At 51.8% G+C, this 13,096-nt stretch overlaps 1 protein-coding gene and 1 long non-coding RNA gene across 2 annotated transcripts in view; one reads left to right on the forward strand and one right to left on the reverse strand.

Annotated features, from left to right (window-relative positions):
* Positions 1–92: 92 nt before the first annotated feature.
* Positions 93–6,422, forward strand: SRM (spermidine synthase). Its single transcript, XM_014849810.3, has 8 exons — positions 93–557; positions 1,125–1,245; positions 1,687–1,779; positions 2,586–2,739; positions 3,353–3,436; positions 3,526–3,671; positions 3,757–3,879; positions 3,983–6,422. Exons 1-8 carry the CDS (start codon positions 391–393, stop codon positions 4,001–4,003), a joined length of 909 nt encoding a protein of 302 aa, XP_014705296.1. The 5' UTR covers positions 93–390; the 3' UTR covers positions 4,004–6,422.
* Positions 6,423–10,221: 3,799 nt separating this feature from the next.
* Positions 10,222–13,096, reverse strand: part of LOC139045368 (uncharacterized) — a 9,142-nt gene continuing 6,267 nt past the window's right edge. Inside the window, exon 3 of the long non-coding RNA XR_011503639.1 lies at positions 10,222–10,355. This is a non-coding gene — a long non-coding RNA (uncharacterized lncRNA). The remainder of the gene's footprint in view (positions 10,356–13,096) is intronic.

Consider the following 13,096-nt stretch of genomic DNA (forward strand, 5'->3'; position numbering starts at 1 on the left):
GACCCGGACCCCTTCCGCCGGCCCGCCCCGGAACCCACCCCGCGGCCGGAGCCCGGCCCCCCGGCCCAGGCCCCACGTGGCCCCTCGGAGCCGGCCGCACTACCCTGCTGCCGCCGACGGACGGCTGGGCCGGGCCACTGGGCGCCGCGCTGCCGGCCGGCGGCCAATGAGCGCGCTCGGAGCGTCGGCGGGGGCGGTGCCGCGGAGTCTCCGCCCACCCGCGCCCGCTTCACCATTGGAGGCTTTGGGTCCCGCCCCCGCCCGCAGGCACCGCCCCGCCGGTCGGGTTAGGTTGAGGCGCGGGCGGCAGGCAGATCTGGTCCCGTTGTGCTGCGGCTCCGCGCGGCCTTCAGTCCCGGGCCCGCGCCTCGCGCTGCCGGTCCGCCCGCCATGGAGCCCGGCCCCGACGGCCCCGCCGCCCCCGGCCCCGCTGCCATCCGCGAGGGCTGGTTCCGCGAGACATGCAGCCTGTGGCCCGGCCAGGCCCTGTCCCTGCAGGTGGAGCAGCTGCTCCATCACCAGCGCTCGCGGTACCAGGATATCCTTGTCTTCCGCAGGTACCACCGCCGGCCCAGCCCCGCGCCCCCGCGACGGCTCTCAGCTCAGACCGCCCGCTGCCCACCCCCGCGCGAACCAGCCGGGGCTCCTACCCCGATCCCGGCCCAGACCACCCTCTTCCTGCTAGACCCCTGTCATGCGCCTTTTACCTCTGGACGCCCGCAGCTGTCTCTGCCCGTCCCTCCTCCTGCAAAACTGTCATAAGTTCTCATGAACTAGGCCTGTCACCTCCCTGGGTCCCCTCCCAGCCCTGCATCCTGTCTCCCTGCGCTGGGGGCCGGCATTTCGGGCGGTCCTCTTCGGCGGGGAGGGAGCCGGAGTCTGCGCCGACCCAACGCGCTCAGCTCCACGTGTCAGTCCGGGACACGTCAGAGCCGGGACCCCGAGTCCAACCCCAGCCCCCAGCCAGCGGGCCTGCCTGCCGATCCTCGCCACGTGTCACCTCCAGTACTCACCCCTGGAACCCCTGGGCAGGTTGGGGGAGATTCTTCTCACCTAGGGCGACTGGGGGAACGGTGCCCCGACCCCAGGGGAACCAGGTCCCTGACTGTCACTCCTGCCTGCAGTAAGAGCTACGGCAACGTGCTGGTGTTGGACGGTGTCATCCAGTGCACAGAGAGGGACGAGTTCTCCTACCAGGAGATGATAGCCAACCTGCCCCTCTGCAGCCACCCCAACCCACGCAAGGTACCTCGCTCCCCCTGAGATTCACCCTGAGCCTGGTGATAGGAAGCCCAGCCCTCGGTGTCCCACAGAACAGTTCTGGAGGCCCCAGATGTGCCTGGTGCTCAGCCCAGGTGCTTCCTAAGTGGTTGTCAGAGAAAGTGCTAGCAAGGACAAGGAGGGGTGGGGGAGCAGCCCATTTCACAAGGGGGTGAACGGCTGCAACAGTTCTGGCTGAGGCCTGAAGCTTAGGAGGGAGCAGCCCTGGGAGGCCTTTCCAGGAAAAGGGGACACCTGGTGCCAAGTTCCTGAGGCAGGAAAGTGTTTCTGAGAGTAGAAAATGAAGTAATGAGGCCTGTGGACCAGAGGAGTAGAGATACACACCCTTGTTCCAGATGGTTCTGCGTGAGTGCATCTGCCCAGTGCTGGCTGGGCCCTGCTCCTGACTGTGCCTCCCCCTCCCAGGTGCTGATCATCGGGGGCGGGGATGGGGGTGTCCTGCGGGAGGTGGTGAAGCATTCCTCCCTGGAGTCCGTGGTCCAGTGCGAGATTGACGAGGTGAGTGCCGGGAGTGTGGCCAGGATCTGGTTCCAGTTGCCATTCTGCCCTGAGTTGGCCCTGGACCCTTGGGCAAGTCGCTTAATATTTCTAGGCACACAGTAGGTGTGCCATGATGCCTGTTCTTAGTAAGGCTAAGAGCTGGTTTTTAATTCAAGTTTTAGGCATGGCCCAGGGCCTCCCAATCACTAGAGCATCTGCCCATTACACACGACATGCTTTTAATGAGCATCGACCGTGTGCAGACATTGCTCTAGGTGCTAGGGTACATGGTGCGTGGACGGGGCCAGTCCTGCCCCCTTGGACCCAATGGAGGAGACATCAGAGAGTGATCTGATGAAGGCATAACAGGGGCAGGGGGGTGAGAGGAAGAGGGGGAGAGTGGAGGCTGGTCAGGGCAGGCCTCCAGGAGAGGTGGGTTTGAGCTGAGGCCTGAACAGGAAGCAGCTGGCCACGCGGAGGCAGGCGAAGGTTCTCCTGGCCGAGGCTGGAATTACTACAACCCTCTGAAATAGCAAGAAAGCCATTCGGATGGGCGGTTGGGCTAGGGGCTGGAACTGGGATGGTGGAGATGCCGCCGAGCAGCAGCGGGCAGGAGCCAGCCCTCCATGAGGAGCTGAGGGAAGGGGGAGGTACTGGAGTGCTCCCCATCTTACAGATGTGGGAACCGGGTATCCACAAACTGGATGGCTTGCCCGAGGTGACTGAGCTATGCGAGGGACTGCTGGGAGTGCCCCTCCACTCCGACTGCCTCCAGTGCCCCCAACCCCCATGGCCCAGCCTGGTCCCTCCCATCCCCTCCCCAGGATGTCATTCAAGTCTCTAAGAAGTTCCTGCCTGGCATGGCCATAGGCTACTCCAGCTCAAAGCTGACCCTACACGTGGGCGACGGCTTTGAGTTCATGAAACAGAACCAGGATGCCTTCGATGTCATCATCACTGACTCCTCAGACCCCATGGGTAAGCAGGGGATGGGCCCGGGCCCTCTGGCGGCCTCCAGTGCGAAGGCCAGCTTCCCTGTCTGTGCCCAGGCCTGACCGCAGGGTAGAGAACAGGGGCCCTGGACCTGGAGCTGCACTGTCCCTTCTCAGGTGCACTTTTCCCCATCAAATCTGACTATGCAGAGCAGGGGGACCAGGCTGCTGCCCAAAGTGCAGAAGGTAGTTGGGAACCTGGAAAGAGTGGGGCTCTGGCCTTGGCCCACTGAGGCCCCAGTTTCTTCTTCAGCCACTTCTCCGCTCTTGATAGACCAGTGTCAGGGCTGGGGTGGGATCGAGTCCCAAGGCAGGTTGGAAATTCCCCTAGTGCCGTGCCAATGAAAATGCCCCAGGAAGGGAGTTAAAACGTGGACCACCCTCAGATACTGGGGCAATGGGTCCCTGCACCCCTCAAAAGCACCCTTGGTGGGTTTCTGAATTCCACAGATCTGGGTTCAAATCCTGGCTCTGCCCCTTCGCAGCCATGTGGGTCTGTGTGGTGGGGTGACAGTGGCCCTTGCCCCCGCCAGTGCCAGGCTCAGGAGGCCTCAGCCAGCCTGTGTTCCTTATCCCTCACCCCTCCTGCCTCCCCACAGGCCCTGCTGAGAGTCTCTTCAAGGAGTCCTACTACCAGCTCATGAAGACGGCCCTCAAGGAGGACGGCATCCTCTGCTGCCAGGGTGAGCGGGCCTCCGCAGGCAGGAGGGTCCAGGCCGGGCGGGCAGGGCGGTGCCAGCTGCGCGATGCTGATGCTGCCGACCCTCCCCAGGCGAGTGCCAGTGGCTGCACCTGGACCTCATCAAGGAGATGCGGCAGTTCTGCAAGTCGCTCTTCCCCGTGGTGGACTATGCCTACTGCACCATCCCCACCTACCCCAGCGGCCAGATCGGCTTCATGCTGTGCAGCAAAAATCCGGTGAGCTCCTGGCTCTGTTGGGGATGGGAGGGAGGCAGATGGGCACAGAGAGCACTGTCCTGATGCCCCCTGCCCCCGTCCCCAGAACACCAACTTCCGGGAGCCCGTGCAGCAGCTGACGCAGAAGCAGGTGGAACAGATGCAGCTCAAGTACTACAACTCTGCCGTGCACCAGGCGGCCTTTGTGCTGCCCGAGTTTGCCCGCAAGGTGAGTGCCTAGGGGCCAGGACAGCGGGCCAGGGCTCCCTGAGGGGCCACCTCGGCCCCCTCACTACCTAGCGTCCTACTGACGAGGCCTCATGTCCCACCAGGCCCTGAATGATGTGAGCTGAGCCCACGCACCGCTGCCGCCGCTGCCTGGGACCTGGGGCCCCGGAGCCCCCAAGGCGCCTGGGCCCCGCCAGCCCTGGACAAGACCCCCGCCAGCGTGTCCACCAACTGAGTGTTACAGGCCCCGGAGTGCTGCCTGGCCTGCCCTGCTGGGCGGACTGTCTGTCTCCTCCTCTCTGTGTGGCGTTCAGCCTCCAGCCTGTACCGGCTGTGTACAGCTCCGCCTCCACCTGTCGCCCCTCACTCACCAAACACGTGTATTTATAACTAAGTTCTGAATCGTGTGTCCCCAGACCTTGAATGAGCCCAGGCAGAGGCTCCATCAGCCATTATTGGGCGCTTCGTGTGCCAGCTCTGAGCTGGCCCTGGTTCTGGCCTCCGAGTGTCTGTCACATGTCTGAATACGCAGGCCAGGCCCTTGACCTCTGCCATCAAGGAACACGACAGTCATCAAACTGGACCCAAATCTGTCCCAAGAAGCTGCCTTAGCATTCCTTCACCAAGGTCCCACAGGCCAGCGCTGAAAGACCCCTGGGGCCAGGGCTGTACAGTTGACAAGATCATGGTGGGGCCACCCCAGGGCTTTGCTTGTCCTGAGGCTGCCCTGCAGCCTTCTTGGAAGAATGTGGGTCGTGCAGGATTGTCTGGCCCCATCCTGGGGTGGATGCTAGAGGTGCCCGGATGCTGGCTGGGGCTTGGTCAGTGTCCATTCCTTGGGCCTGTTTAAGCGCATCAGGTGTGCTGACTTGGCTCAGGATTCAGACCTGAGTTCTAATCCTGCCTGTCCCCATCATGGGTGCCCTCTGGTAAATTCCTAGAAGCTCCCCTCCAGTGTTGGGAGGCTGAGAAAGCAGGTGTGAGCGGCCACACCCGGTATCTGGGCACAGGACTGTCCCCTCTCCAAGGTGCTGAACCTCCAGCCTGTGCCTGCCCACTCCCAACCACCAGGACTGAGGCTCTGGTGGGAAGGGAGCCAGCACAACAGGGTACAATGAGGGAGGGGGCCTCTAGCCCACTCCTGTCTCTGGATCTGCAGGAAAGGGCCCTCCCTGAAACAGCCGGAGTCCCCAATCCCTTTCCCCCTGGGCAGAGCGCACTCAGGATGTTTGGGTTACCCTGGGAGGCTGGTGGCAGGGAGGGAGACAAGGGACTGGTTCCAGCTTGGCTGGCGGGGGGGGGGGGGGGGGGTGGTGCTAAAACATCCCCACACACCCTGCCCCTACCCTTGGCGGCCACCTTGGACCCCACTCAGCAGGGGCTGGGACTGCAGTCATCACGGGGGGGGGTGGGGGGTGGGGGGAGCAAGCGGCCAGCTGTGCAGCCAGCTCCTTGAGTGACCCCAGGCCAGCCAGTCACACTCCGGGCTCCATGCAGCCCACCCCCACCCCTATGAACTTGGACTCAGCATCTGACACTTAACCCCAGTGAGCAGGTCTGACCCCAGCCCCCCAGCTCTGGGACAGTCTTAAACTCAGGCTTGGGAATGGGCATTGGCCCCACTCACAGAAAGGCCAGGTGGAGCCGGGACTTCTCTGGGCTGCAGGGTGGTGTTAGTGAAAGGAAGACCAGCAATGGCTAGTTATGGAGTGCTGACCCACCACGCCTTAATTCCTCTAGCCTTCACAACCCTCTCTGAGGAAGGTATTAACTGCACAGGAAGGTTAGCTGACATGCCCAGGGCCACACAGCTAGTAAGCAGGTGGTGGAGGACACACAAGGCAGCTGGCCTGAGGGCCACTCCACTCTGCTTTCCCCCATCTGCCTCTGCAGCTCAGCCTGAGCAGCCTGGGGCTCCGCTCTCAGGGTCCCTCCCCACAGCCGTCTTCCTGACCAAGCTCCGGGAAGGTCCATTGCCAGGGTGACCCAGGAATGACCCTGGCAGGGAAGGTTGGCACGGGGAGGGGGAGTTCCAGCTCCGAGGGCTCTAGGCCTGGGTCTGAATCTCACCTCTGCCTCCCGTTAGCTCTGTGGCTTGAGCCACTCACAACTCCTGATTTGGTTCCCCAGCCTGTAGAATGGGGGCGGTGGTCCTTGCCTGTTTCGGGCTTCGTTACAAAGCATCCGTCACACAGGACTCACTGAGCTAGTGGAAGCCAGGCTGGCCTCAGGGCAGAGGCAGAAGGGGAGCAGAGGGCCCAAGTTGCAGAAACAGTTGGGGCCATTTGCCTGACTTGGACCCCCACTTACCCAACGTTTAGTGAATTCTGTACGAGGTACACGTCTTGAAGGGGGTGTCCATTAAGGACGAGCACTGAACCCCACATCTGGGTGGACATGATGTCGACACAGACTGATGCGCTGAAGCGGAAGCAGGGTGTTTGGCGAGGACATGGCCTGACGCCCCCAAAGTCCCAGAACCTGGAGAGGTCCACGACCAGGCCCAGTTTGTGGCATGGAGAATAAAATCAATCCAGTCTAGAATTTGGACATTTAGTTATTTATCAAAATTAGCCCTGCCCCCAGGTTAAGGATTCACATAGTTCCACGTGATTGTTAGAAGAAAAACAGCCGCCCTCCTGTAGCCACTTTTCCCCTCCCCAGAGGCGGCCACATGTGCCTCTTTGCTGATTATTTTGGTGTTTACCTTCGTGTCTCCAAATAAGGTGCTTGTGTTCCTGCTGCGCAGCTTGTCAGCTCTGGTCATAATCTGGGGATTTTCCGCTACAGAAGGTGAGAATTTAGCTCTTTCCTTCCCTGTCCCAACCACGCTCTCAACCATTCAGTGGTAATCTTGGTTGGCTCAGTTCTCAGCGTTGGCACCGTGACAGCTCAGTGAATGTCGTTCACAGACAAGACGGGAAAACTAACTTCTCATCTCCTACACACCTTCTGTTTTCCCTGGAGGTTTTTTTGTTTGCTTAATTTTCAATAAATTTATTACTAATTTAGCCCCAAACTTTTTACCAAGTCTCTGAAGCTCGTCTTAAGGATCTTTGGACTCAACACACTCCCTAAGGGACTGGAAAAGATGCTAATCAATTAATTTTTTATTATGAGATCCTAGTATTTTACTTAGCCCCGTTATAATTTATAATTAATTCATGGTTATGTTTAGTGGAATATTCAGTAACAGGAAATATTAATACATATAACTGCATTTCTTTATTATGATTTGTACCATAATGTATATAACACTTTTTTTTTTTTTTGAGGACAATTAGCCCTGAGTTAACATCTGCTGCCAATCCTCCTCTTCTTGCTGAGGAAGACTGGCCCTGAGCTAACATCCGTGCCCATCTTCCTCTACTTTCTACGTGGGACGCCTACCACAGCATGGCGTGCCAAGTGGTGCCATGTCTGCACCCGGGATCCGAACTGGTGAACCCCGGGCCACAGAAGCAGAACGTGCGCACCCAACCACTGTGCCACCAGGCCAGCCCCAATATAACACTTTCATTTAGGGAAAAATAACTATAGAAAAAATTTTTTTAAAAAAGATCTTTGGACTCTACAGATGTTCTGTCATTTTCATCTTCCTGAAGAACCTGTCCAGAGCCTTCTGACTACCCAAATGGAACTCCCTGCCGGAACTCTTGTCTCTTGGACCCATATCTTCCTGTTTCTTGATTTACTCCCTTGTTTTGGTGGAGCATATTCTATAGTAGCTTTCTGAGAAAGGGATACAAATTTTTGAAGACCTGACATGCATGAAAATGTTTTTATTCCACCTGCACGCTTAATTGATGGGTACAGAATTTGGATGGGTATAGAATTTGAGGGGCTGGGGAAAAAATCCCCTTTCTTCCTGTGTTGTGTTCTTATGGCTGGACTAATAGTAAAATTGACACGAGACTAGATTAACAGGAGAAAACCCCAGTTTGACACGTACGTACCAGAGACCATAAGAATGGCGCTCCAAGAGTGGACAAAGCAGGCAGTATATGTATCTTTTACTTGAAAACAATACATTTGTCAAGAATTGACAGGACAAAGAAACTTAGCTTTGGGGTAGGTAATGAGTGAGGAATTAAGCAGGGTTTAGGCTCGAGGTAGTAAATGAGCAAGGTGTGTCTACTCAGGCTTCTGGGCCCTGATTGCCCAGCCCTGGCGATGAGGATGCAGGGAGAGCACCTTCCACGTGGGAGACGGATGCCCTACTTTCAGGGGAACACAGACAGGAGGGTCACAATGCCCTCTTTGCTTCTCAAGTAACTTTACTTCAAAACAGTCAATACGCTATTGAGGGATATATTGGGGTGGCCTGCCCTAGGCCCCAACAGATCCCTCCTCTGAAACTTCCCTGGAAGTTTCACATATTAAAATTGAGCTGGTAGATTGTTCTGTTATTTCACTGAATGAATCATTTACTCTTCAGTTCAGTTAAACAGTTGTGTCTCACTTCATGAGGCAGTGGTGCAGGTGGGCTCCCAAATTACGTCTGTGGGGCAAGCAATCAGGGATTTAAGAGGAGGCCTTGGAAACAAAGAAAAACAATGCTTAATGGTTGTAGCAAATTATAAACCAGTTTTTGAGCCTAGAGGACACTCAGGCAAGATTTCTAGATGTCAAGGTCAAAGCATCATTTGTAGTTTGAAATGTCTTTGATGATGTCAGGGATGTTCAGGTAAACTTTCTGATGGCTTACTCAGCAACAGGCAAAAAGATTGTTTAAACATGGGCTGTTGTGGCAGTCTCAAGTTTATATCAAGTCATTCAGCTTCAATTTGAAGGGCTTCAGGGAAAAAAAGGCAGCTTTAGTTCTTAACGATTCCAAGTCAAAAGGGGGAGAAAAACTGGAAACATTAGTTTGGAGATTGTAGCCAAATATTTGAAGAAATTAGGAGATTTAAAATTTAGTCCAGTGTTTAGGTAAATAAAAACTTCAAGGAAAATTAATAGCACTAGAATCTAATATTCACAAGTGTGTATTATAGTTTCTACTGAAACATAATTTTTCTCTGTAAAACAACCCTTATTTTATTAAAGATTTTCAAACTAAGACTAATTAGTTTGTAAAATAAATCTAGTTTCAGGGGCCAGCCTGGTGGCGCAGCAAAGTGCACATGTTCCACTTTGGTGGCCCAGGGTTCGGCAGTTTGGATCCCAGGTGCGGACACGGCACCACTTGGAAAGCCATGCTGTGGCAGGCATCCCACATGTAAAGCAGAGGAAGATGGGCACAGATGTTAGCTCAGGGCCAGGGCCAGTCTTCCTCAGCAAAAAGAGGAGGATTGCCCGCAGATGTTAGCTCAGGGCTAATCTTCCTAAAAAGAAAAAGTCTAGTTTCAATAAACTTGGTTTTTTGCATAATTACAGCAAGAATAATGATTGATCATACAGATTCTTTTAAATCTGCTTTGCTGGAACTTCTTATAAGGAATCTCCAGATTGAACTTTTAATGGCCTCTAAAGGCTAAGAAGCCAAGCCAAATATTCCACCTGCAATACCTATAGATTTGGGTGAATTTCTCTCTTCTTGAGGCTCCCAACATATCTTGAGGCTCTTGCACCTGCCAGAAAGTTACCTTCTTTACTCATCTCGTTAGGGTGTAAGGAATCCTGTAAGTAAGGTACCAAGCTGTTTTTCCAAGAAGGTTCACTGGCTTCATAGAGTCAACTTTAATTCCTTAAGTCGTTTAGTCATCTCTGAGTTTATGCATGTCACTCTCAAACATGACATTCTAGTCAAAGCCTTGGTAATATAACCAATGTTTCCAATTGTGTCCTGTTACAGGGAAAACAGATTTTTATTGAACTTATGCAAATAAATATATTGTCATGAAAATAAGGATACTCCCTGAGAGTTTCTGAATTCTGGAGGGATAAGGTAGGGAGAAAAAGCAATTGTTTCCATTTTAATTACAAAAGTTTAATTCACCAAATTGCTGTAAGCTATAGATAGCTAGAAAGAAAAGCTTTCCTTAAATCTGGAAAAACAAAAGATTTAAAAAACAGTAATATTTTAGACAAAAAGTCATAAAATTTATAATCATCCTCATCAGTTCATTCAGTCTGATGTAATTAATTCTTATTCTGTTTGAATCCAGCTTTTCCATTAGGTCTCTTGACTTTGTCTGATGGTTGAGGGTGATAGGAGCACTGATAATTCCAAGACGTTTGCAAGGTTTTTGTTAAGTTCATGTGATTTACCCAATGAAGTGGGTGCCTTGCTTACTGAAGACTGGTCCACCCCAAATGGGAAACAGATTTTCTAACTTTTTTTGCCACCGTGAGGGCATCAGCTTTGCAGCAAAGGAAGGCTTCAACCCATCCGGAAAACATACAAACAATAACAAGAACATATTGACAACCCATACTAAGCAGCAGTTGAATGAAGTCCAGCTTCGGGTGCTCAAAGGACCCAGAGGGAGGAGTTCTGAGGCCTCTTGGGACAGATATAGGTTTTCTTTTTTCCTATAGTGGACAAAGGAACGTAAAAACCAAAAAATGGGGTTTTACAGGGAGCCAGGAAGAACCAAGCAGCTGTCTTAGGTTTCCCATTGCCCTGCGGACTGTTTGTTTAATTTACAGCCCTTGCTTACCCATCTTAATTTTTCTGATTCAGAAGCAGACTATTGCCATGTTATGGACATTGGGATGGCAAAACTCTGGCAATGAGGGGCCAATTTTTTTTTTTTTTTTGGTAGAAGCAGAATGTACTTCATTTACATGTCATAACCTTTATAGATTCTGTTACTGGGCCAGCCCGGTGGCAAAGTGATTAAGTTTGCACATTCCACTTTGGCGGCCCGGGGTTCGCCAGTTCGGATCCCGGGTGCAGACATGGCACCACTTGGCAAGCCATGCTGTGGTAGGCATCCCACATTTAAAGTGGAGGAAGATGGGCATGGGTGTTAGCTCAGGGCCAGTCTTCCTCAGCAAAAACAGGAGGATTGGCAGCAGATGTTAGCTCAGGGCTAATCTTCCGCAAAAAGAAAAAAAGATTCTGTTACTGCTGCCTTTGTATGAAAGTCAGCTAAGGCGCTTTCCTGATACTGTAAGCCTCAACTTTGATGACAGACATTTTACACCAGGACATATTAGACTTCCAGGAATTTCACATAATTTCTGGAACTCGTATATATACATAAAACATAAAGGAGACTTAATGATGTTTCTTATTTTATAATGCTTCCCATGTATTTAACATATCACATAAGCCTAATTAATTTAATATCCCTCTTTTTATAAGGAGAGAGAACAAATCCTTTGAGATATTTCAGGGATCCTCTAAAAAATCCCAAAGTTAACTAGAGGTCAAAAAGACTTCATTTCAAATTTTATTGGGGGAAGTTTATCAAAAATATCAAAGAGGTTTTAAAATACTTGCCTAAATAGGATCACAGATCATTATGAAACAATATTTAATTATCTATTTGACCAAAGCAACAAAAAGATTTCAAAGACAAATAAGGTTACATAGCCGTAAAACCTAAGCTCTTGGGGCCGGCCCAGTGGCACAGCGGTTAAGTTCACATGTTCCATTTCGGCAGCCCGGGGTTCGCCAGTTTGGATCCCAGATGCAGACATGGCACCGCTTGGCAAGCCATGCTGTGGTAGGCGTCCCAAGTAGAAAGTAGAGGAAGATGGGCACGGATGTTAGCTCAGGGCCAGTCTTCCTCAGCAAAAAGAGGAGGATTGACAGCAGATGTTAGCTCACAGCTAATCTTCCTCAAAAAAAAAAAAAAAAAAACCTAAGCTCTTTTAATAGAAGAGACACAGCTTTTAACGTAAAGCACAGGAAATAGTTCTGATAAAACAGAACAAAATAAGGGAAAATATTTTATAATCTCTTATTAGGAGCAAATATTTGAAGAAAATTTGGGGGCTGGCATGGTGGTGTAGTGGTTAAGTTTGCATGCTCCGCTTTGGCAGCCCACTGTTCCTGAGTTCAGATCCCGGGCACAAACCTACACACTGCTCACCGAGCCATGCTGTGGAGGTGTCCCACATACAAAATAGAGGAAGACTGGCATGGATGTTAGCTCACTGACAATCTTCCTCAAGCAAGAAGACGAAGATTAGGGGCTGGCTCCGTGGCCAAGTGGTTAAGTTTGCATGCTCTGCTTCAGCAGCCCAGGGTTTTGCTGGTTCAGATCCTGGGCATGGACACGGCACCATTTATCAAGCCATGTTGAGGCAGCATCTCACATAGCACAACCAGAAGGACCCACAACTAGAATATACAACTATGTACTGGGGGGATTTGGGGAGAAGAAGAAGAGGGAAAAAAAAAAGATTGGCAACAGATGTTAGCTCAGGGCCAATCCTCCTCACCAGAAAAAAAAAAGGACAAGAAGAAAGAAAATTTTGTTTTTTAAGATACAAAAAGAAAATTAAGTTCCAGTTTTATATAAATATACTATTGATATTAAAGCTTTTTTTTTTAAGATTTTATTTTTCCTTTTTCTCCCAAAGCCCCTAGTACATAGTTGTGTATTTTTAGTTGTGGGTCCTTCTAGTTGTGGCATGTGGGATGCCGCCTCAGCATGGCCTGATGAGTGGTGCCATGTCTGCACCCAGGATTTGAACTGGGGAAACCCTGGGCCACCAAAGCAGAGCACACAAACTTAACCACTCGGCCACGGGGCCAGCCCCTATTTTTTAAATCCATAAAATAACAACTTAACTTTTGCTAACTTAACCACATTTGATCACACAAGGTAATATTTTCTTCTCTCCTTTCTCTTTTTTTGTTGTTGTTGAGGAAGACCAGTCCTGAGCTAACATCTGTGGCCAATCCTCCTCTTTTTTTTTGCTGAGGAAGCCTGGCCCTGAGCTAACATCCGTGCCCATCTTCCTCCACTTTATATGTGGGACGCCTACCACAGTATGGCTTGCCAAGCAGTGTCATGTCTGCACCCGGGATCTGAACCAGTGAACCCCGGGCCGCCGAAGCAGAACGTGCGAACTTAACCGCTGCACCACCAGGCTGGCCCCAGCAGCCTGTATTTAAAACAAACATTTTTTCCATTTCTTTTAACCTTAGGTTTTACTGAGTGAGTTAGGCAGGTTTAGTCTCAATTGTGGGCTGTTATCTTTTGGAGTGTTTACATTTTAAAGACGACAAAATTTATAACTTCAAGAGACAGAAAGAAAAAATGCAATTTTTTTTTTAAAGATTGGCACCTGAGCTAACATCTGTTGCCGATCTT

This window comes from Equus asinus, chromosome 5 (genome assembly GCF_041296235.1).
Source record: "Equus asinus isolate D_3611 breed Donkey chromosome 5, EquAss-T2T_v2, whole genome shotgun sequence".
In the NCBI taxonomy this organism is placed as follows: domain Eukaryota; kingdom Metazoa; phylum Chordata; class Mammalia; order Perissodactyla; family Equidae; genus Equus; species Equus asinus.